General features: G+C 39.6%; 1 protein-coding gene across 1 annotated transcript in view; it reads right to left on the bottom strand.

Moving 5' to 3' along the window:
* The window catches only part of LOC124711506 (fatty acyl-CoA reductase 1-like), a 239946-nt gene that overhangs the window by 77305 nt on the left and 136924 nt on the right, over positions 1 to 25717 (bottom strand). The window contains exon 4 of the mRNA XM_047241619.1: positions 21101 to 21210. Coding sequence (XP_047097575.1) covers positions 21101 to 21210 — 110 coding nt within the window. The remainder of the gene's footprint in view (positions 1 to 21100; positions 21211 to 25717) is intronic.

Genomic DNA, 25717 nt, shown 5'->3' with positions numbered 1-25717 from the left:
TAAAAGTGCGGTTGCAGAATGTTCAACTTGGTTTCCCCTGTAACAGCAGTTGAGAGGGGAAGGGTCTGCCCTGTTACATCACAGTCCATCCCTTTAGTAATTATTCCACTCCCATGCAGTTTCAAACATTTAGCTCCTGTGAGCCTATGTTACCACATCAGTTAACTACTACATCTTTGGTAATGTTTGCAGAATAAACCCAGTGTGGACCCATTTGCTGGAAGTAGGGTTGTGGCTCTAGAATCTCACATGGACAGTCCTGACCTTCTGATTTACCTAAGTACATCTGCATGTCACATGTCCCAGTATCTGTATACACCATCTGGGTCAGGCAGATAGTAACCTTCTCACATAACAATGTTTGAGTTCAGTTAGTGACATCACTTCACGGCTACCATCATCTTCTGCAATCAGCAGTATATCCTTTGTCTTTACTTGGACTAACTTTTTCAAGGTTCTCCCCTGTAACATGTATGAGTGTATGGTGTAACATTTGAAGCTAGCTCTCTAGTTGCTAATTAGAAATCTTATTAATACATACAACTGTGCAAGATCCATCCTAATCTTAACTGCTGTTATGTTGAATAGGATGGTAGATTTGATTTGTATGGTTCAATTATTCATTCAAATTCCAGCAGCATGTCCTTCTGCAGTTTCTGCAGGCACACCAAGAACTGATCTGGTATTAACAGAGTTGGACTCAACTGCCCGTGTGCAACATGTAAGACATCTTCCTGCAGATCTGTTACTTCTACCTGAGAAGCCCACAAGCTACTGGCTAAAGACTGCAGAAATCTTGCTATTGCCATTTCCTTAGCCAAAACTTCCACTCATGCCCATATAACTTCAAGGTCCAGGTACACACTATTTAGTGTCATCTTTACCAGGTGTGTTACCTCTGTTGCTAACATCCAAGTGCCCATGTCTTGTTCAATACCTCTTGTGCGAAACCAATTAACTGTGCAGTGTGTCGTTCCATGGTGGCCTTATTTCTCCTTGCTACATTAGTCACTCTCTCCTTCAGTATGTCCTTCATTCCATCTCCCAACGTAGCTACATCTCACCTCTTTATGCATTTCCTAAGCATTCTGGGTCAGGTTGAGTGCCCAATGATGGCCTGTGAGCACTGCATTCTCTTTCCTTGTAAAAAGTACTCATGTTTCCAATGGTAGTACACACAGCACCCCTGCTCCACTCCTGGTGAAGAGGGGCAGCACTGCCAAGATAAGAACTTGCTTAATCTTTCCTTTGATGTGCAGCAACCTGGGAACAGGGAACTTCCCTCCCTCCTTTCAGAAGTCTTCTGTTTTTTAGCTTAAATGCAAATTAATATAGAAGTTTAACACTGCATGAAACATGAACAAAACTCCTCTCTCCCTCTGTCTCTCCTGTCCTCACCCTCAAATGATACGGTAATCACTTATGCATCTAAATATCTAAATAACATGTTGATCAGCTTAACTTTCACCCATATATATTCTAACAAAACACACGACTGTTCTCTCTTACTTCTTTGGTCTTAACCCATATGGAATCTGCTGTAGAGATGTGCAAGGTTCCTGTGCTTCCTTTTCTTCCTACTACCCATAGCTTTACCCTCAATGGATGATTGTGCTTGCATCAAAGCATCAGAAGTTCTTTTAGATGGCTTCAGATGCCCAACATGAATAATTGTTGTATGAGTCAGTAACTGAACTTGATGTTCATTGGCAATGTTATTTCAACTACCTCATATGACCCCTGATATCAAGTTACAGATTTCTTGATCTGACCTTTCCGAATGTAAGAGAGTGATAACATTACCCACTGACTGACTTTATTCTGCGATAATCTGCCCATACATTTTCCCAATGGCTGTTGGCATTCCAGAGCTCTGGTGTTTGCTCCCTTATCAAGTTTCCAAATTTCCCTCACTGTTTCTATCAAAATCCTTAATGGACTCCCCATCCTTGCCAACTCTTGGCCTTATTTTGTCAAGCAGTGATGGCATGTTCCTGCTGTAAACTAGATCATATGGTGATAGTCATGTAGCAAAATGAACTTTTGAATTATATGCACTTACAATGAAAGATAAATACAGAGTGTCCAACCCAAACCCTCCTGATTTCAAGGAGCCAGGAGAGAAAAACGACAGTAGATATGACAATGAAAAATGCACCAAATTGTAGAGCATCTCAAAGAATTTATATTCCTGCATCAGAAGTGCCAAGTATCATCACCAGATTGCAGCATAGTCGCATGAAGTAAAAATGATGACTCCACAGCTGTGCACACAAGCAGTAGTGTGCTTTACAGAAACAAAATCACTGATTACTGTGCAAAGAAATTATTGTCATGTGTACGAATGTGATCCTCCTGGCGTGAAAACAAGTAAGGAATGGTATGGGAAGTTTCTGGCAACAGGAAGTGTTCTGAAATATTCTAGCGGTGCACATTAAAGAGTTTCAGAAGAGACAGTGGAGGACATCAGACAAACATTTCTCAGAAGCCCATGTAAGTCTATTCAAGCATCTAGGCAACTTCATGTACCTCGATCAACATTGCATCACGTAATTCACCAGGTTCTTCCTATGTGTGCTTACAAAGTGCAAATTCTGCAACATCTTATGCCAAATGATAAACTACACTGACAACGATTTGCTGCGGATATGCTGCAGATATTGATATGGATGCCAGCTTCCTGGAAAGATGTTTATTCTCAGATGAGGCAACCTTTCATCTACCACGAAGGGTTAATAGGCATAATGTTCAGATTTGGGGTTCACAAAATCCACACATTGTCATTGAACATGTTCATGATAGCCCTAAAGTAAATGTCTGGTGTGGGCTAATGCACGACAGGATTGTTGGACTGTTCTGCTTTGCAGAGCAAACAGTGAATGGGTCAGTGTATCTGGATATGTTGTAGCAGTTTGTGTATCCTCAGGTACAAGACTTGCAACCAAACATCATTTTTCAACAAGATGGAGCTCCACCACATTGGTCAATGGCTGTTCGCAAGTTCCTGGATTGGAAATTTCCCAGTCGTTGGATTGGATGCTGAGGATCCATTGCCTGGCCACCACATTATGCCACTTGATTTCTTCATGTGGGGATTCATGAAGGACCACGTGTATGTGACCAAACTGGATGATATTCCTACACTCATTCTCATAAATTAAGGATAATTGCAGAATGTGGTGCCACACAACATGACACTACACTAAACTGGCACTAATAGCATAGGCACATAGGGAACACACATGACACAGATCTGTAAGTCCACAGTATTGGTGATAAGCTGAGAAAACCATTCCGAAACACATGTGCTACAAAACACCACTGTTTCCTGTGCATTTACCCCGACATCAATATGGGATATGATCACCATGCACATGCACACAGGCCGCACAACGGGTTGGCATACTCTGCATCAGGTGGTCAAGCAGCTGCTGGAGTATAGCCTCCCATTCTTGCACCAGTGCCTGTCAGAGCTCTTGACTTGTCATAGGGGTTTGAAGACATGCTGTGGTACGTTGACCAAGAGCATCCCAGACCTGCTCAATGGGGTTTAGGTCTGGAGAACAGGCCTGATATCTTCTGTTTCAAGGTACTGCTCCACGATGGCAGCTTGGTGAGGCCGTGTGTTATCATCCATCAGGAGGAACATGGGACCCACTGCACCCATGAAAAGGTGGACATTCTGGTGCAGAATGATGTCCTGATACACGTGACCTTTTACAGTTCCTCTGTCAAATACATGCAGGCGTGTACGTGCACCAATCATAATCCCACCCCACACCATAAAACCACGACCTCCATACAGATCCCTTTCAAGGACATTAAGAGGTTGGTATCTGGTTCCTGGTTCATGCCAGATGAAAACCCTGCGAGAATCACTGTTCAGACTATACCTGGACTCGTCCATGAGCATAACCTGGGGCCACTGTTCCAATGACCATGTACTGTGCTCTTGATACCAGGCTTTACAGGCTCTCCTGTGACCAGGGGTCAGTGGAATGCACCTTGCAGGTCTCCAGGTGAATAAACCATGTCTGTTCAGTCGTCTGTAGACTTTGTGGCTGGAGACAACTGTTCCAGTGGCTGTGTTAAGACACCGAGCAAGGCTATCTGCAGTACTCCATGGCCGTCTGCGGGCACTGATGGTGAGATATCGGTCTTATTGTGGTGTTTTACACTGTGGACGTCCCATACTGTAGCGCCTGGACACGTTTCTAGTCGCCCTAGTATTCTACCCCTCATAACATCATCAACATGTGTTCTTTGAGCCATTTTTGACACAATGTCACCATTAGCACGTCTGAAAACATTTGCACACTTACTCGCTGTACCGTACTCTGACATGCACCAACACACCTCTGCATATGTGGACTGCTGCTAGCGCCACCGTGTGACGACCGCAGGTCAAATGCACCACGTGGTCATACCCGAGGTGATTTAAACCCACAAACTGCCCACCAGAGCATTGTTTCACCATGTATCAGCATTATCCGTAATTTATGAGCATGAGTGTATGTTGCGACATCACATCACTAATGTGATTGCAACAATAATAGAGGAAATGTTTCAAAGAACTTGGCAAGAAATTGAATATAGACTCGATATTCTTTGCACTACAAATGGTTCACATGTAGAGGTGTATTGATGATAAATAAATAGATTCTTTGAGATGCTCTACAATGTGGTGCATTTTTCATTGTCTTATCTACTGTGGTTTTTTTCCTTGGTCTTTGAAATCAGGGAGGTTGGAGTGGGACACACTGTACATATCCTAATTGCTATGGAGTAAGTTCACATAATGGTTCAGCTTCCATCTAATTGTCAAATGTACCCTCTCTGTCCTACCATTAACCCGATGACGCAGTGAACTTGTCCTTAACTTCCTAACCTTTAGCGGCATACTCAGCTGCTTTAACGAACCAGACATAAAGTTTGTTCCTCAATCTGTAATCATAGTTTCTGGCACTCAAAATTTGGGCATCCTGCTTTGAGTAATGCCTGCACTACCATTTCTGCCTGTTGGTTAGGGATTACCATTATTTCCACATATCTAGAAAAATGATCAATAAGAGTCAGTACAAACTGATTCTCAGCTGGAGCCCCACTGAAAAGCCGAAGGAGGTCCAGCCCAATCATTTTAAACAGTTCTGTTGCTTCTGGTAACCTCTGGAAAGGTATTAACTCATGCATTATATTCAACCTCTCACATACTGGTCCAGATCTTTTTTCCTCGGCTTTCGCTAGTAGCGTTCTGCTACTCACCTATTCACTGTTCTACAACCCCCATGTCCTGACAATACATCATATGCTTCTTTCAGCACTTCCCCTTTCAGCTCCACTGGCACTACTACCCATATCCCCAACCTCATTGTCTTACACAACATTCCATCACACATAGTGAATTGCAGCTGTGACACATACTCTTTGTGTCCTACGTCAGCCTGTTGTGCTGCTTGCCATTGTGCAAGGTTATGACTCAGTGTTTGTATCACTTCTACTTTTCAGCTTAAACTGTCTGCATTTGTATTTCTGCTACCAGACTTGTGAATGACTTCATACTTGAACTCACTTAACCTCAATGCCCATCTTACAAATTTCCCATAATAATTCCCTAACCCCAGGAAAAACTGTAGCTTGTTAGCTTTTATAGGAATTTGAAATTCTCATACTGCCTGTATGAACTGAAAATCCATCTTAATCCCTTCACTGCTAAAACATGCCCTATGCCTGTAACTTTTACCAATGCAAACTGACATTTTTTCATGCTTAATGTTAAATTCACTGCTTGTAATCATCTGTAAACCTCTTGCAAATGTTACAAATTTTCTGCCGTAAATAATTATATCACCCAGGTATGCCATGAACTAGTAAGGTTTTAGTCCCCTCTGCACTCCATCCAGAAAATGCTGAAAGATTGCCAGAGCATTCTTTATCCCAAATGGCATCCTACAATACTCAAAATGGCCCCAGGGGCCAAGAAGCCTGTTTTTGATGGTCCTCTATGAATACCCCTTCTTAGATCCAAGGTAGAGAAGTACACGTGCTGCATCAAATAGTCAGTAGTTTCAGTAATGTTCAAGATTGGATGAGCAATGGTTACAGTTTTGCTGTTAAGATGTCTGTAGTCACAAGAGAACCTGTATCTTATAGTCCCATCTGGTGACTTTTTTGGTACAACCACAACAGCTGCACTCCATGGACTTGTGCTTTCCTTTAAAGGTAGTATCAGAGATATGGTTTACAAATATGGCATATTATTCAGTGAAAAAATACCTTCAAAAAAACCAAGGGTATAATCAGGGAGAAAATGCTTATTGTAGTAAATAAGAGTATCATAGCTGTATAACCATGATATACTTTTTCATTCATGTAAAATTTAGATACACCACATACATAATGTGGAACTAGAAGAACATGTGTGTACTTCTGTAATTAGTATGCATATAATATAAAATGGAAGAGATGCTGTATGTATTTATGTATGGTTGTTTAGGTACGTAATGAGATATATTAGATTGTAAATTATTTAATGAGACTCACCAATCAGTAAATGTGCTAAAAACTATACTTATTTAACTAGCAGTACAGATATAAGCACCACAAAGAAGACAAGAGATTAAAATCAGAAAGAATCAGCCAACAGATACAAGGTTCAGATAACTTTTCAAAGACTTGCTGGTCAGTTGTAAAGAAAATTAGAAACAATGAAACAGAAATTAAAATTAATAATGTACAATTAACTGTGAACAATGAAGATATCCCTGATCCTCTTCTATTCAGCAATATTTTTAATAATTACTTCTTAGATAATGTGAAAAACGATGTCTCTATGAAACAAGATATACAGCACTCTTTTGAGTCATGTAACAAACAGAACTGCAGTATACTACCCACAGTAAGCACATATGACATTCTGCAGCTTATTGATAACCTCAGAAACAAAAGATGAGCAGGGTTAGATGAAATTTCTCCATACCTATTGAAGAAATGTAAACATGAACTAATGGAACCACTAGTTCATCTAATGGACTGTGTTCTCAAAGATGGTGTGTTTCCTGACAAGTTGAAACTGTCTGAAGTGAAACCAGTACACAAAAAGGGGGAAAAAAGCATGTACAGAACTACAGACCCATTGCCCTGATCTCAACTTTCAGCACACTGATAGAGATAATATTTTTAAAAAATCTTGGAGCATAACAACAATGCTGACATAATAAGTGATTTCCAGCATTCTTTCAGAAGAGGTCAAAGTACCATGTCAGCAGCAGTACAATTTGTCCATAATATACTTGAAAAAATAAATGAAAAATCCCAGGCAGCAGGAGTATTCCTGGACCTCTCAAGGGCTTTTGATAGAGTACATCATGACATGCTCTTATCAAAAATTGCAAAGAGTGGTGTCACTGGAAAAGTCATGCGATTGCTAGAAACATATTTAAAGGGTAGACAACAGTGCATGGAGATTTTGTACTCGAATGGAGAAATACTAGAGAGGAGAAGGTCAAGTATAAGAAATATACATTTTCATGTTCCTCAGGGCTCTATTTTAGGTCCAGTTGTATTAATATACTATGTAAATGATTTCCCAAGTTCTCTTGGCAATAGCCAATTGACTACTATGTATGCTGATGATACATCAGGTGTCTGCTATGCAGACAATGAGCCCAGCCTAGTTGACGATGTACATAACTTCATTGAAAAGGCAAGAGGACCTAAAAGTAAACATAGAAAAAACTAATATTATTCATTTTAAACCAAGTGGTCCAAATAGACAAAATACTGTCATTGATGAAATTCTACCAAAAACCTGTACAGTTTGTAAGTTCTTGGGTTTATGCATAGATTCTCGACTTTCATGAAAGCAGCAAGCTGATTCTGTAAAGAAATAACACCCAGTCTATATGTATTAAGAAGATTATCACCATATCTTAATTATGAAATCCTAAGGACTGTATATTATGGATTAGTGTATCCATTCTTGTCTTATGGAATAGTACTGTGGGGTGGGACATGCCAAACTAATATTAAAAGAGTTTTCATAATGCAGAAATGAGCCTTGAGGATCATAGCAAAAGTGAAGCCAGGAACTTCTTGCAAACCCCTATTCATTAGACACAATATTCTCACTGTTTATGCCATGTATATACTAGAAACTATAATGACAGTGAAAGAAGACACTAAGATCACAAAAAGAAACATGGATATTCACAACTATGAAACAAGGCATAGAACAGATTTTCATATGGTTAACAGAAGATTAACTTTAACAGTGAAAAGCCCCTATGTCAAAGGAGCTGTTTTTAATAACTTGTTACCAAATGGAGTTAAGGTATTGACAGGGCATGCTTTTAAAAAGTGAGTCAAGCAGTGGCTTATCCAAAAATGCTCTTATAACTTGAATTTATAATGAATTATAATGTAATAAGAAATAATGTAAACTAAAAAAACTGTAATTGTAAAAACTTTATGCTTTGTTGAAAATGCACATGCATGTAAAATTGTGTGTTACAAGCAATAAACTGAATTGAACTAAAAAGAACATGTACACTTATAACTTCAACTGATGATGCCAATTGCATGTTAAAAATGTTGGAAGGCTAATGTGTAAACATCTAAACAGCTATTCTGTCTGCTACCTGTTGGTCAATGAATTATTCTAATACTGGTTGCAGATATTGTAGTATGAGGTAAGGTCTATCACATATCAGTGACTCAGTTCCTGTAGGGATGCTATGTGGTGTTACAGATGATTTTGGTAAAGGCCCCTGAGGAAAAAACAAATCCTCAAATTCAAACAAGAATTTCTCAATTTGCAATCCATCTATACTTCTAAGAAGCACTAACTTTCTAAACAATGTTGTTTTGTTGCTGGTTTTCACATTACTGTGTTGTGCAATGACTGAGCCCTACCCACATCATCTACAGCTTTCAAGTTAGCTACCAACATTCCTTTGATAAGCACTAGTATCAGTGCCAAAATTACCTAAATCCACAGGCACAACTTTCCTGTCCAATTGCTCCCATATGAGTACAGTGCTTCTTGTTACAAAGCAACATGATGTGTCTAGTACATCATTTACAGTCAGTGGTTCTACCAAGCACAATGCATTAACAGGCTACTCTGGCTTCACATTTACCTAGACCAACTTCTCAGTGCCTTGCGGCACAATAGCATCTGAATAAATCCTTAGTGTTGTTGTCCACAGTCCAAGTTGTTCACACCTTAACATTGATGCCCCTTGCCTCCATACTTTATTGGCAGATGTCTTCCCTAGATGGAATGCTGTTTCCCTAATTTTAAGTACACTTTTCTGAAGATAGATTTTGGCATGCTACATTACCAGAAAGTCTAATGCTAAGATCATGCTGTAACCATCACTTACCTGGGGCATGATTTCTATGCATAGATCAAAATGCTGCACCTCAACCTGAAAATCTACCATTGCTGAGCCCAAAGACTCCACATCATAATCTCCAACTCCACATAAATTATAGTGTGGAGGATTTAATCATATCTGACCCATGAAGTCCATACATGTTACAGACACACGCACCCCTCTGTCCAATGGAAACATGTGCTTTCTACCCTTCATTATTCCCACATTACGACATTCCATTTCTGCACCCATATTAGTTGCACTGAAATTTATCAGGAACTCCATGTGGCAGACCTGGGATTTCATTTCACACTCAACACCTGTTTTTCCTTACCATTTCTACAATTGTGTTCATTGTGTCCAACCACACCACACCTACCATACAGAGATTGGTGACATTGCCTATGTATATGTCCCATTCTCCCATATCTACATCATCTGACATTAGCATTCCTGTTACTACATCAGTTTCTTCAAACTCCATCGATAATCTGACCCTCAGGGTATAAATCCTTCAGGGTACTTGTTCTCATCCTTCTTGACATATCAGGCGCCAAATCCCTTAAGGCGTGATAAAACTGACAGTGGCTAGTCTAACAAAGGAGTAGGTTGCTTGGCTAATTCCAACTCCTCATCTATAGCTGCAAGCCTATTACACAAGTCTGTGTTATCTGCTCTCGACTGTGCCATTTCACTGACCATTCTTGAAGTGCCTCCAAATTAGTGACATCCTGCATTTTAAAATCTGCCATTGTGGAGATTTAATCTCTCATAAACATTAAGGAATGCAAAATTCACTCACAACAGGCTGACACTCACACAAGACACAATTATGTCTTATCATCATCCATTTTGATCCAGTGCACTAACTGGCCATATACCTGTCACGATGATGTAACGCAAACTACTAGTACTGACTCCATACAAGATGCAGAATGCCCCAGCAAATTACATTGACCACATCTCACAGGTTCTAAATAATGCTCCTTTGCATTAAATCAGAATTGTGAAAGATCAGCTGATTCCCGTGGCTGCCCAAATGTAACCCTCAAATTCCTGAATATCACTTGCTTACACTCCATGCCCTCTACAGATAAAATGGGGAAAACAAAAACCAATAGTCTGCTCACTCACACTGCTGTTTGATGAAACTGCATGCTGTGTTTGCAAAACCTTGCTGTACGGAGGCCAACTGTCTTGCCATCAGCTGCCAGCCGAGGTCCATGATATCAAGATACTTCTGATACCACTCTGTAGTGATGCAGGGTTAGTGGAGCTGCTGTGGTGTAGACATGGTAGAGTGGCAGGTGCTGGCCAGGGGTGGTTGGAAAAACTTCATTGCCAGATGTGACATCCTTTATTTAGACCTGAGCTACAATACTGAAGTGCTATGAAGCCACCAGGCATGCTGGTGGTGGTGTTGACATCAGAAGGTTTTGGCTCTGGGATGAGTGTTTGACGTCCTACTCTTTTCAGTAAGTGTGGCACACAGCTGGGGCGGCAGCTGAAGTTTATGTAGTCGCTGTTGTGCCCTTCCAGTGGTGAGGCATCCTTGACTGAATCTTAGATACTACTTGAAAAACGTTACAAAACTATCAGTTTGTTTCTCTGTTGGTTGAGGAAAATTTGTGAAGTCTGCCGAGATGTGTTCTTCGTGTCAGTGCCCTTCCTAGGGATGAAGGATGCTTTGGCATAGAGAGTAAAAGTTACAGGTAAATATTCTAACACAAGGGCATTCTTCACTTTTGCTGTGATAATGTGTGGAACCCCTTTGACTATGCAGACATCATGCATGTCTGCCAACTTCTTCTCAAGATGGGTAGTTTGTTGGCTCATAGGGGCCAATAGTAGTTGCTTGTTGTTGCTTGATGACATGTAATAGTGTCCTGCCTACAGCGTTTGTGAGCCTTTAGAGCCTTTAATTTCATGCACTATTTTTTGCATTGAAATCCCCTCCGATAAAAATCATGCCCGGAATGGATGACGACATTGTGAAATTGCCCCTTGGCAGCTTGTATCTCACTATTATGAGGTTTTGCCCTCAGGAGGTGCTGATGACAATGTTAGTTGCATCAGCAGTCATCAGAGCCAGTACATTCAGCCGATGTTGTAATCTGCAGTACCACCTCCAGCTGTGAGGCAGTAATTTGTGTAGCACCAGATGTTGGTGACTTTTACACTGACGGCTGGCTTCAAGCATGTTTCTTCCGTGAGACACAGTAAATTTTTTCTTCACGAAGAAATAGTATGAACTCTCCCCAGCATGTGTGGATGCTGTTGCATTTCCCTTACAAACATGCTCAGATCACATGTTTCAGTGCCCATGCTGTAGGTGATTGAGTTTGATGGCTCAAAGTATGGGTCCATTTGATTGATGCATGTGTAGTGAGCTGCAGCAGTTCCTTCATGATGCCAAGAATTATATCCATGGTTTGTTGCACCATATTTATCATTTTATCCAGGTCTTGAAGGCCACTGATTGTAGTTCCATCGCCAGTAATGTGGAATCCATGAGTGGTTTTGTGATTTTGTGCATCATGGGCTACAGCTTTCCCATGCAGTTGAGAGCCAGTAGTGCTTCTTGGTTGATTGTGCTTCTTCATGGTCAGTGGAGGTGGGAACTCTGTGGGTTTTCCTCAGGAAGTTCAGTAACCAGCTGTGCTGTGAGTTGATGTGTCTCATTCAAGGCCGTGGCTTGAATGTACAACACTCCCTGTCTTCTTGTATTTGTATGGGACAAGTTTTTGATCCTAACAATAACTCACTGGAGTTCCTTGCATCCTCTGTAATTGGTGACATGCCTGAGTTTATTGCAGTTGATGCAGAAGTGGTTGTTAGCCTCCTTACATAGAGTGGAATCCTTGTTGTGGTGTTATTGGCCACATTTTACAAAGTGCAATGGAATGGTACAGTGATGTACAACATGATTTTTACACTGGAACTGGAAGCACTGTGGGGCCTACATGTAGCTCAGAAGTTGTCAGTGGTTACATCGCATGCTGCAACTAACATAATTTGCCCAAGTCCTCGGATGAACTTGTTACTGGCAGTAATAGTGAGAACCAACAGAACTGTGGCATTAGTGCATACTGACTTCACCCTGGTGACTGAGCGCACTTCATAACCTTGCTGGGTGGGCTGCCTCTGTTCATGATCTTGAGTGGTTTTTCCGGTATAATGGTGTAAGTGTAAAAGCCAGTTCCACATCCTTCAATCCTTATGATGCAGGTAACTGTCTGCTTTCTTGCTGCTTGGAGTGCTAGTGTCACTCCAGCTGCCAAACAGTAACAACTCTCACACCAGTTGGTGTCATGACTATTCATGTTAGACTGCTGTTCTAATTCCCAGTCTGACATTGATTTTGTAGTTGGGGACAACGATATTTTTCAGCAGCAAATTGCCAGTTATTAGAATTGTACCCTTGGATAGCTGTGGTCTTGTCTTTATCGTGACATCATGGATGTGGTGCTATTTTTAGGTTTCATAGGCGCACATGCATTTTCGTGGTCTTGCTTTTGTGTTTGATTTATTTCACTCACACAGAACTGTTTTTCACATATTAATCTATCATTTTCTTCCTTTATAGTCAATATTTCTGTTTTCTGTGTTTCAATGTCACCTTGTAGTAGCTTTATAATTTCATTTTTTGAGTCCACTGCACCTAAAAGATTGGCTGTTTCATCACGTAAACAGCCGTGGCATGTTGGCGGAAAATCATCACTGATGAATTTCAGATTTGCTTTTGTGCTCTTCTCGTGTAACCAGAAGTTGCACTTTATGCACAAAACATCTTTCATCACTCGCTTTTCACATCCCCTACATGAAGAACTATTTATTTTTTGCCTTTTTAACGAGAGCGACGTGTCATTACACTTTTCTAGTGGTGCCATCTTGCAACTTGTAAATTATTAGTCATAACATTGTCATTTAGTTTAATTATTTGGGAATCTTTTATACTGACTGGCTGTCCTGTCTCCCATTTGACAATGTCCCATGTAGTTTTAATCTTATTATCTGCATTATTTATTTCTGTCAGAACATGCATAATTCTGGACATTTTGAAGACTTTCCTTAAAATACCACAGCATTTTTTTTAGTATGCAAGTAAAGTTGGCTCTTAACTTACTCTGCCTTTAGTTATCCTCAGCTTAGTTATTTTTTTAATGGAACTTCTGGATAATTTTTTAGGAAGCCAGCTTTCAAATATTGACATTGACTTTGACGTTAGCGTCTCTTTCTACATGTTCCTCATCCTGTACTACCTCTTTACTCTTAAAATATTGTATCCTGTTCTCATTAATAAGCCTCACTGCTTTGCATGAATCTGCCTGCTGTAAGGTGCCACACTATTTATTTCCACTAATTAGCAATTGGATACACACTAATTTGTATTGCTTCTAGTGTCCCATTTCTTCTCTTTCCCCATGAGTGCTAGAGAAGGCAGGAGTCAGTCTCATTAGCATAACAAGCCTTTTAGCAGAGCAAGTCCTTCATCAGTGGTGGCATATGCCCAGTCTGCAGTGGTGCATATTTCATCATCCTAATTCAGCTGAAGAGATGTAACAGTGGGGTGACCAGTTGCAGCTTCCAATGGACCGAGACCCATCAGTTGCCAAGCAGCTGACACCTGTGCATCAGTTGCTGAAATCACAGCTACAGTGCACTCATTCACCTCTGTATTCACAACTCAAATTTATGTGGTGTGAGGAGCCCAAGTTCTGTCCATTAGACTCATGTCCCCTTGCTGTGGCACTGCCCTGTTGAGTGACTGTCGATTGCTGCTGGTGCCTGGTGATAGTTTTGTGGTGGCGACAAAATTTATTGGGGCCACCAGCAGGAATTGCACGTGCATGGGAAAGCAATCACAGTTGGACAAAAATAGCGTTCACAATGCTCCTGCCGGGAGCTGAAGAGAGGCCTTCCACATGTGTGCAGAGGGCAATGGTGTTGCTGTGGGTGAAAGCTGAACTAACTGTCTACAATGCACAGCATCGTGTAAAAAATCAGGGGTTCTTGTTTCTTGCATTTTATTTTCATTGCAGCCAGTGACAGATCACGCGCATTGATTACTTGAAATCTAGCATCTCTGTTGACAAGATTGTCTACTGCGTGGATAAGTACAGCCTCCTCGATGATGACATCCCAGAATGATGACACTGAGGATGAAACTGCAGTCTTCTCATAAAACATGTGATGCCCTGTGTTCAGGCAGTGCTATGCTATCATTGTTTCACCAGGTTGGGCCAGCCATGTATTATTTATGGTGTTCAATACAATGTTCTTGCTCCTGTGATATCCGCCCAATGTAAGATTTCCCACACTGGCATGGAATCTTCTATAATCCACTTTTCTAAGCCCAATATTTGTAGGCCAAAAGCTGTCATTACTAGCACACAATGTGATAGTGACTTACACTCCCACATAGAATGCTTGTGGTCTCAGATCCTCACAGTCTGCCTGGTGAGCTGCAACACCAAGGACTGATAAACAGGTACACAGTGCATTCCAATCAAAGTGAATTCACAGTATAATTGTAAATGATGGAGTGGAGACACCCACTGCAAAGACCTTCTCATCATATTTTTGAATTTCTATCACTAATTTTTTGAAATGTCTCCTGTAGCTGAATAAAATGATTCTGATTATGCAATTTATGAGATAAATAAATCACAATTGACAATTCACTGGAATTATGCCACTGAACATTAAATAAAACATACATTAAAATATAACAATATGTCCATTACCACAGTGAGGTGTGAAATATTTTAAGCAAAGAAAATGTTGCAGATAGCATCAAAATTGAATTAGTGTTCTTTTTCTTTTTGTCTGTTTCTTCAATTACAGAAATATTAATGCTGCATTTTCCCCTTCCAATTACACCTTTTCAATGATTCAGAATTTTTTCTATATTTCAGGTTTTTAATTTTCAGCATCATTCTAACAGTATTGGTATTAAAAAAGATAGTTGCCACTCACCATGTAGCGGAGAAGCTGAGTCACATATAGACACAAAAAAAGACTATGAGAAAGTAAACTTTCTGCGAACAAAGCCTTCATTGGAAAAAAAAGGTCTCTGGCTGCTGAGGCCAAACCTGCAACTTTCTTCCTAGTTGACATCGTGACCAGCTATACCCTGAATCACATTTACTTCTTCTTTGAAACCGTCACCTACAAACAAATCCAGGGTACAGCTATGGGCACCTGTATGGCACCATCCTACGCCAACCTATTTGTGGGCCATCTAGATGAACCCTTCCTAAACATCCAGAATTCCAAACCCCTCACCTGGTTCATATTCACCAATGACATCTTTGTGATCTGGGTCGAGGGTGGGGACACCCTATCCACATTCCTCCAGAACTTCAAACCCTTCTCTCCGTTCACTTCACTTGATCCTATGCAACCCGAAAATCCACCTTCCTTGATGTCGACCTCCACCTCAAAGAAAGCTACATCAGTACCTCCGTCCATGTCAAACCTACTAACCGCCAGCAAATACCTCCACTTCGACAGCTGCCACCCGTTGCATACCGAGAAGTCCCTTCCACACAACCTAGTCACCCATGGCCATCGCATCTGTAGTGATGAGTCGTCCATCTTGAAATATACCGAGGGTCTCATTGAGGACTTCACAGATCATTACCCTCCCAACCTTGTGCAAAACCTGATCTCCCAGAGCTTATCCTCCATCACCCACCACCTCCCGAAGTCCGAGATAAGCATTCACCTCATGACTTAGTACCACTCAGGACTGGAGCAACTCAATGACATTCTCTACCAGGATTTCAACTACCTCTCACTATGTCCTGAAATGAGGAATGTCCTACCTACTATCTTTCCCACCCCTCCCACAGTGCTATTCCACTATCCACCGAAACACCACAACATCCTCATCAATCCCTACACAAACCCTGCTTCCAACCCCTTGCGTCATGGCTCATATCCCTGAAATAGACCTATATGCCAGACCTGTCCCATACATCTTCCCACAACCACCTATTTGAACCCCATCACAAGCTTTACCTGTCCTGTCAATGCCAGGGCTACCTGTGAAATCAGTCATACAATCTAAAAGCTAAGCTGCAACCACAGTGCTGCCTTCTATGTGGGGGTGATGACTAACAAGCTGGCTGTCCACATGAATGGCCACTGACAAACTGTGGCCAAGAAACAGCTGGACCATCCAGTTTCTGTGCTTATTGCCCAACATGACGTTCTTCAATTCAGTGACTGTCTCGCAGCCTGTGCCATCTGGATCCTTCCCACCAACATCAGCTTATCTGAATTGTGCAGGTGGGAACTCTCCCTGTGGTATATTCTACATTCCCATAACCCTCCTGGCTTCAACCTTCATTAGTCATTGTCTTTACCTATCAGTCCCTTTCCTGTTCCAATTCCAGCACTGCACAGCCCTCCATTCCACCAATGCACCAACTGTCTTTTACTGCTCTTCTTGTCCACAAACTTGCCCTCCGTCTAACCTCCTGGCTGCACCAAACCGTCCTACCCTCTCTCCACCCTTGTTCCTGTATGCCCCCACAAGCAGCACTTTATCAACCCCCACTCGTACCCTACTATCATGCCACCTTCCTGGCCCAGCCTCCTCTTTACCCCCACCATCTGGTTGCATCTCCCATTTTGAGCTGATGTTCACAGTCTGGCCTCAGCAGCCAGAGATTGTGGTCATATGTTTATGAGTTGTATTTACGTGAGTGTGCATGTGTGTTGGCTATTTCCCATGGTGGCCTTGTTGGCTGAAAGCTTATTTTCCGACAGTCTTTCTGTTATGCCTATCTGCGACTCAGCATCTCTGCTATATGGTGAGTAGCAACTGTCCTTCTTAATATTGTTATATTCTATCTTGGATTTTCCATTGTTTACCATTATTGGTATGCTAATAATTTTTTTTTTGGGAATAACTCGCTGAATACTCTGGATTTAATCATAATAAGACTTCAATTTTAGATAGCTGAACTAAAACTGCGACATTCAAACTCATATTGATAATTGCAAAAAACATATTCTGTGTGTGCTTCTGAAATATGCCTACAATTTAGAAATTGAAGTAATATAGCTATAAAACAATGAGTGAATACATATCAGTCATTTAAGATACTAGTAACTTCATGAACTTCCTGACAAATTCAGTTCTTGACATACAATTCATTCTCAAACTCATCAAATCAGTTATGTAAAAATGATACTTTTAGAATCTTGCACACTCCCACATGATGTTTTGAGGATGCTCGTATCAACAAGGAAACAAATTGCTTGGTAACCCTTCAGATGTAAGTTACTTTTCAACATGCAGGACAAACTAATCGTGAAACCAATTGTAAAAGAAATCTTTAAACTTCCAGAGGCTTTGATGAGTTTTGTAGCAGATAGGGAGACTTCCAGGCCAATTTTTTCAGAGCTCTTGGCTTGGCAGACACACCAGTGACCATAAGCAAAGAGTAGTGAATTGTACTGGTGCTATCGAGATCTGTAGTAAATCGTGTTACTGGTTGAGGTAGACACGTGAAGCAGCTGCACCAAGCCCACTGCAGCTGTTAGGGACCTCCTTTCGCTGCTGCTACTGTATGAGGGTACGTGGTACGGAGATGAAGAGCAAGGGGCCAAGGATAAGGCCAAGGGACAAGTGGCTGAAAGGAGTGGAGGAAAGCATTTGGAAGAGGGAAGAAGACATCCACAGCATCGAGAGAGACATGGTGGGAAGCCTGGAGGAGATGGGAGATGCTTGTTTTCCAAATGGAAATTCCTTATGGTGGGGAACTGTACAAGATGATGATATTATGGTGAATACAATTTTAAAATTTAAGCTTGCCTCATTAGTATTATACAGGGTGAGTCACCTAACGTTACCGCTGGATATATTTCGTAAACCACATCAAATACTGATGAACCGATTCCACAGACCTAATGTGAGGAGAGGGGCTAGTGTAATTGTTTAATACAAACCTTACAAAAATGCACGGAAGTATGTTTTTTAACACAAACCTACGTTTTTTAAAATGGAACCACGTTAGTTTTGTTAGCACATCTGAACATATAAACAAATACGTAATCAGTGCCATCTGTTGCATTGTAAAATGTTAATTACATCCAGAGATATTGTAACCTAAAGTTGACGCTTGAGTACCACTCCTCCGCTGTTCGATCATGTGTATCGGAGAGCACCGAATTACGTAGGGATGGTGATGGACCTTAGGTACAGAAGAGACTGGAACAGCACATTATGTCCACATGCTAACACCTTTTTATTGGTCTTTTTCACTGACACACATGTACATTACCATGAGGGGTGAGGTACACATACACACGTGGTTTCCGTTTTCAATTACGGAGTGGAATAGAGTGTGTCCCGACATGTCAGGCCTACAACCCCAGAGGATATGAAACAACGTATAGTGGCAGCCTGCGGTGACATTACACCAGATGTACTGCGGTGTGTACGACATTCATTACGCCAGAGATTGCAATTGTGTGCAGCAAATGATGGCCACCACATTGAACATCTATTGGCCTGGCATGTCGGGACACACTCTATTCCACTCCGTAATTGAAAACGGAAACCACGTGTGTACGTGTACCTCACCCCTCATGGTAATATACATGTGCGTCAGTGAAAAAGACCAATAAAAACGTGTTAGCATGTGGACGTAATGTGCTGTTCCAGTCTCTTCTGTACCTAAGGTCCATCACCGTTCCCTTTGCATCACTACGTAATTCGGTGCTCTCCGATACACACGATCGAACAGTGGAGGAGTGGTACTCAAGCGTCAACTCCGGATGTAATTAACATTTTACAATGCAACAAATGGCACTTATTATGTATTTGTTTATATGTTCAAATGTGCTAACAAAACTAATGCGGTTCCATTTAAAAAAATGTAGGTTTGTGTTAAAAAACATACTTCCGTGCATTTTTTTATGGTTTGTATTAACGAATTACACTAGCCCCTCTCCTCACGTTCGGTCTGTGGAATCGATTCGTCAGTATTTGATGTGGTTTATGAAATATATCCAGCGGTAATGTTAGGTGACTCACCCTGTATAGTTGATCAGGTGTGTAACTCTCTTCTTTAAGTCTTTAAATTCCTCAGGAATCAGAAAAGCTGCTGTGTCATTTGGGAATAAATTCCATCAAAAATTATAGCTGTCATACCACATTGTGTGTTTTCCACCTGTTTAGCAAACTTTCACTCACCAATAATTTTTTACCATCGCCAATGTTTTCGAATGTTTCCTTCACCTCATCAATAATTACAGTATCTGAAAATTGCTTGTCTCTGCTATGCTGTTGTTGGACTCAGACAAAGACAGTTCATCTGTTTATGGGGAAAATCAACCTCCTCACACTTTTCTGCCACAAAGAATTTATGTGGATTGTTTCACAAATACATGTAGATTTTGTCTGTTTCTTTTGCAGTCATCACTACCTGAGCTGATACACAATACTTACTAGTAACTGAATATAGTTTATAATTATCAATAGTTTTAGTACCTGTAAAATATTTGGAAGGGAAACTACCAAGGGTTTATGCTTTAAAGTTGTGATTTTCTCAGGTATAAAATTTAGTGGGACACTGTCTGAATGCTGCAAAAATCAAAACTGGAGCGCAAAACAATAATGATGTTGATGTTCTCTAAATGCTGTTTTCTATGTACAAAGAAATTAAGTAGTAACACTGTTTATGTGCCACAGGAAATTATTTTCTCTGAAACCAGCTTTCATTAAGAGATCATGCATGCAGCTGAACTGGAATATCATAGATAATAAATGTTTTGATGGCAATAAAAATACACACTGACTGATGTAAATACTGTTTCCCGTGACCCTAAGATAATTAGTAGTGGTTACTAAATCCTGAAAAGGTCTTGAACAATCAGAAGCTCTGACAATTTTTATTCACATAATTAGGGCTCTGCTGCATCTTTCATTAAATCCAGTTACACACCATACCAAAATATTGCAGACAAGATCCACTGAACATGAAAATAACTAAGATATAAGTAAGAGCAAAAGTTAATCTGTTAATTGAACTAAAGTAAATTTCAAAGCATGATAATGAAGTATGTTGAGTGTAAGTAAATGCCTCATTTTGGAATAGATCAATAATGGCAATATTTTTATTTCTGCAAACAATGATTTTTAGTTTCAAGGGTAAAACAAGTAAATGAACGTTTTTATTTATTTGTTTATTTATTTTATTACACAACTATGTAAAATGAAAGTAGACTCCTCTAGGTTCCAGAATGATCACCCCTCTGCAGTGGAGTGTGTGCTCATCTGAAACTTCCTGACAGATCAAACCTATGTGAGGGACTGGGGCTCAAATCTCTGACATTTGTCTTTCATGGGCAGGTGCTCACCAACTGATCTACTCAAAAAAGACTGTGGCCTCTCTCACAGCTTTGCTCCCACTACAGCCTTTCTCATGTTTTCCGAGCTTAAAGAAGTTGTGCCACATACTTTGTCACACTAGCACTCCCAGGTTTGCTAGAAAGTGTCATTTTTCCTCTTATACATAGTGAAGATCACAAAAAGACTTATTTAGGCTCTATATAACACATAAAATGCTTTTCGTTATACAATGACATTTTAAAAGCTCTCATTATTTTTTAGAACCTGAATAACTCAAAGAAAAATTATATTTTATCTGCATATTCCTCTTTGTTGTGTTTGACAGTCTAGTATTATACAGAGAAGTACTTACCTATTGACGGTCTAAGTATTGCCACTGGTAACAAGTCTCTAAAGTCATTTATCACGTTTTCAGCAAGTGATTTTGTGTAAACATATGTGTTGGGTAGATTTCCCAGCAACCTAAAAATCACAAACATAATCAGTGTAAATACTACACTTGAAAAAACTATGAAATGTCCAGACCAATTAATGAAAGAATTTTAAATGTATATGTCTGTTATCTCATCCCAAGTTTTTAACAACATTTCAAGAATATTTCAACATCTTGGAGAGCTAACAAACACAAATAATATAAATTCACAAACATAGTTTTTTTCCTTCTCCATGTGGATGTACTTAATGCTTAAAAACTGGGTACTGCAGCCTTGAATGTGATATAGTGTCGAATAAGATTATTAGCCTGTTGTCAGCTATTCTGTTTAATTCATTTTTTAGGTTCTTTTCTTTTATGCGGACATGATTTCTGTGTCTGTAAATGAACTTCAACAGCTTAGGTTTTCACAGCCAGCCATACGGAGTGACCACGTTGTTTCAGGCACCGTGTCATGTCACGGATTGTGTGGTCCCTCCTGCCAGAGGTTCGAGTCCTCCCTCAGGCATGTGTGTATGTGTTGTTCTTAGCATAAGTTAGTTTTAGTAGTGTGCAAGTCTAGGGACCGATGATCTCAGCAGTTTGATCCCTTAGGAATTCACATACATTATAAATTTTTTTTCTTTTTCACAGCTGTCTCTCTATGAGAAAGCTACAGTTAAGAAAAGAGGTGTAGGCAAGAACAAGAACAGTTCTGAATGTTCCAATTGAAAAGTTGTTTTTTCTCCTGTGAAATAAAAAAAATCTGTTTTGCATTCCATATTTGCTGTTTGTAGATGATGTAATGTGGACAAAAGATGGTTTTAGAAATGTAAACAAAATGATGGAAACAAACTAAAAAGCATGAAAAGTCAAAGAGGCCTGCCAATAATGCAGTTTCACTTTCACTTTTAGGAACAGAGAGAATTAAGGAGAAACTTAGTGATGTGTTAAGACTTTCAGTACGTTGAAAATAACAGAGGAACTTTTTCTGAGTAATAAACTGTATTTTCTTTTGTTGAAAATTCAAAACTCCCTTACGTGGGCATCACAAAAAAGACAATTTGCTCCAGTGAAAACAGGGGCACTTTGAGAATTATTAAATTATGCATCTAAGTTAGATTCAGATCTGAACAATCGTTTAGAATCTAGTGTAGTAGTCAAAGGTGTTTTTAAGCCCATCCAGAATGAGATACTTAACTGTCTGCTACAAATAAATGTAGTATGAGAAGATAAGGACAGAAACTGGAAAAGATTCTTTTACAAACTATCATGGGCAATGACATAAGAGATGTATCAGAACACATTCAAGTCATCCTTGTTCTTTAGTACATATTCAATGTAGAAATATTTTAGTGTTGTGGGGATTCTAAGAAAACAAATTGCAGTTCCATATTTTAACATATTTTGGAACTACTGGACATAATTCTTCAAGAAATTAATCAGAAATTTGTCAACTACATTTAAATAGTTATAAAATTGGTTCTTCCTACTATCAGAGCAACTTTAGACAAGGCAGAGTGGCAATTTACACACACAATACTATTAGGTCACAAGTTATAGATGTATCTAAATACTGTATTGAAGAGCACTCTGAATGTTGTGCAGTCAAATTAGAGCTTGAATCACAGTTCCCGATCATAGTAACAGTTTACAGGACACTTATGGGAAACATTCAAAAATTTCTCTCTCAGCTAGAAACAGTCCTTACTAAACTTTATAGAAACAATAGTAATGTCATCATATGTGGTGGCTGTAAAATAAACTTATTCACAAAACATAACACTCAGATACTATTAGAATCACTATTGTTAACCTTCAATCTGCTCCCCATGATCTCATTCCCAACAGGAGTATATGGGCACAGCTAGACCCTGATTGATAATCTGTTCCTAGATCTCACAAACTACAATGAAATGATGACACGGGTAGTAACAAATGGTCCTTCTGATCACGATGGTCAAATGACAACCATAAAACTTGCCAGCAGGAAACAGCACATGGCCATTGTAACCAAGTTAAATATGTTAGAACAATAAATGCTGAATCTACTTGCTTGTTCAGAAACAGTTTATGCCATGAACTATGGGAGGAAGTATACCAGGCTGACACATGAATGAGAAGTTCAACTCTTTCCTGAACTTATTCCTTAAAGATTCTGAAGCTTCTTTTCCCCAAATACAGATTAAAATCAAACCAACTTGTAGTAAAAGGAAAGAGTGGCTAACTACTGGCATAAAAATATCATGTAACAAAAGGGGAGATCTGTATGTACAATAGAGGACTAGTACAGACCCAGCAGTAGGGTTACACTATAAGAAATACTGTAAAATTCTAACAAGTGTAATCAAGAAGGCCAAACAGTTGCACTATGCACAAAAAATTATGAACTCAAGCAATAAAACAAAAACCATATGGCACATCATAAAAAGTGAAACAAATAGGAACATAAATCCTGACAATAATAACCACAAAGTTGCAGCCTTAGATTTCAACAATTTTTTTCTCACTATAGCTGAAAAAACAGTGAACCATAATAAACAGTCTCATGCAGAAGGTATTGAACTACTTAACCACATGCAAACAACATCTAAAGTAGCACTTCATTTCAGCAGTACAACTCCTAAAGAAATTGAAAAAACCATAAAATTACTCAAAACTCAGATTCCTGTGGATACAATGGCATATCAAGTAGGATTTTAAAATCAGGTGCAGACTTATTCAGTTATATATTGTGTTATTTGCACAACCAATCTATGGAAACTGGTGTGTTCCCAGATAGATTAAAACATGCAGTGGTAATGCCAATCCACAAAAGTGGAGCAAGGGATGAAATATCCAACTATTGGCCCATCTCTCTGCTGCCAGTGTTCTCAAAGGTATTTGACAGAATAGTGTATGATAGGATTTATAGTCACACTACACAAATTAGCTTACTGGCTCCTACACAGTTCGGCTTTCGTAAGGCCTCCTCCACAGACAGTTCTATATTTAACCTAACAGATGAATTTTAGGTGAACTACAAAAGGTATCCAATGGGGATATTTTGTGACCTTGTCAAGGCATTTGATTGTGTAGATCACAATACACTCTTACAGAAGCTTCCATATTATGGCATTAAAGACAAATCTTTGACTTGGATAGAATCATACTTACAGAACAGGAAGCAAAAGGTTGTCTTAAGGGGAACAGGTACAGCATTAAAATCAGACTGGGGAAATATAAAGTATGGAGTCCTGCAGGGCTCAATTCTTGAGCCACTAATTTTCCTGATATACATTAATGATCTACCAATCACAATCAATAACAGAGCAAAAATAGTAATGTTTGCCAACAATATAAGTATCCTCTTAAAAGGACACAACTCCACAATGCATGTCAGTCTCTACCCAAGTACACAAATGGCTCACTGTGAATAGCCTAACCTTAAATATTTCAAAAACCAGTATGATACAGTTTCTGACAAAAAATAAGAAATTAAGTTCCTGAAACACATGTTAATAATCACAAAATTAATGAAACCACACATACAAAATTCCTAGGTATCCAGATAGACAGTCACCTAAGATGGAAAGAACAAATTGATCAGCTGGTCAAGAAACAGCACATCATGCTTTGCACTAAGAGCTCTCCATCAGTTAGTGGACAGAGAAATAATGTTGTTGTCATATTTTGCATATTTCCATTCTGTTCTCTCCTATGGCGTAATTTTCTGGGGAAATCCTGCAGGCGTTGAAAAAGTCTTCAGAATACAAAAATGAGCAGTGAGACTAATATGTGGGGTCCCTAATGGGGCATCTTGCAGAGGTCTCTTCCAATCTCTCAGGATACTTACCATCACCCATCACAGGTCAGTATATATACTCACTTATGTTATTTGTAGCCAAGAACAGGGAATTGTTTTAACAAAATTGTGACATCCACAACCATGACACAAGACAGGTGAAAAATTTTCACCAAGGCTCTGCAACTCTCACTAAAGTACACAGGGGAGTTACTGAGTCAGGTATAAAAGTCTTCAATAAGCTCCCTATCAATATAAAAAAGGAAATCAATAATGTACAGGTTGTCAAAAGAAAACTGAAATTATTCCTCATCAAACAAACTTTCTATAAAATTAATGAATACTTAGAGTTGTAAGGTACAAGAGTGGGGGAAACTGCCTACAAAAAGCACTCACTTAAAGATAAAGTGTGATGCTGTTACTTTTAGTTTAACTGGAATTGTGGTGATAAAATGTAAATTTAACTACGTCATCACTAGAAAATATGAACTCTCATGTATTCCACACTCTTGAGCATTCACTTAAACCTCTTCTTGAGGAATGCAGTTAAAATTTGTATTCAATCCAAACCATGACCATGAAGCAAATTTACCTGCTTATATATGTCAGCAGCATAAAAATATGCACTATCACTTATTCTACTATTTTAAACAGTTACTTAAACTGTTTTTGGCATAATGCAGGCTTTAATACTGCATGCTAGTCATTGTTCTTGGTAAATAAACAAATGTCTGTGCAATGTGATTTATAAATGTTCATGTACTACTGTAGTG

The sequence above is a fragment of the Schistocerca piceifrons genome, chromosome 8 (assembly GCF_021461385.2).
Source record: "Schistocerca piceifrons isolate TAMUIC-IGC-003096 chromosome 8, iqSchPice1.1, whole genome shotgun sequence".
Lineage (NCBI taxonomy): Eukaryota > Metazoa > Arthropoda > Insecta > Orthoptera > Acrididae > Schistocerca > Schistocerca piceifrons.
The sequence above is the reverse complement of the archived record's forward strand: the minus strand, read 5'-3'. Positions and strand labels throughout refer to the sequence as shown.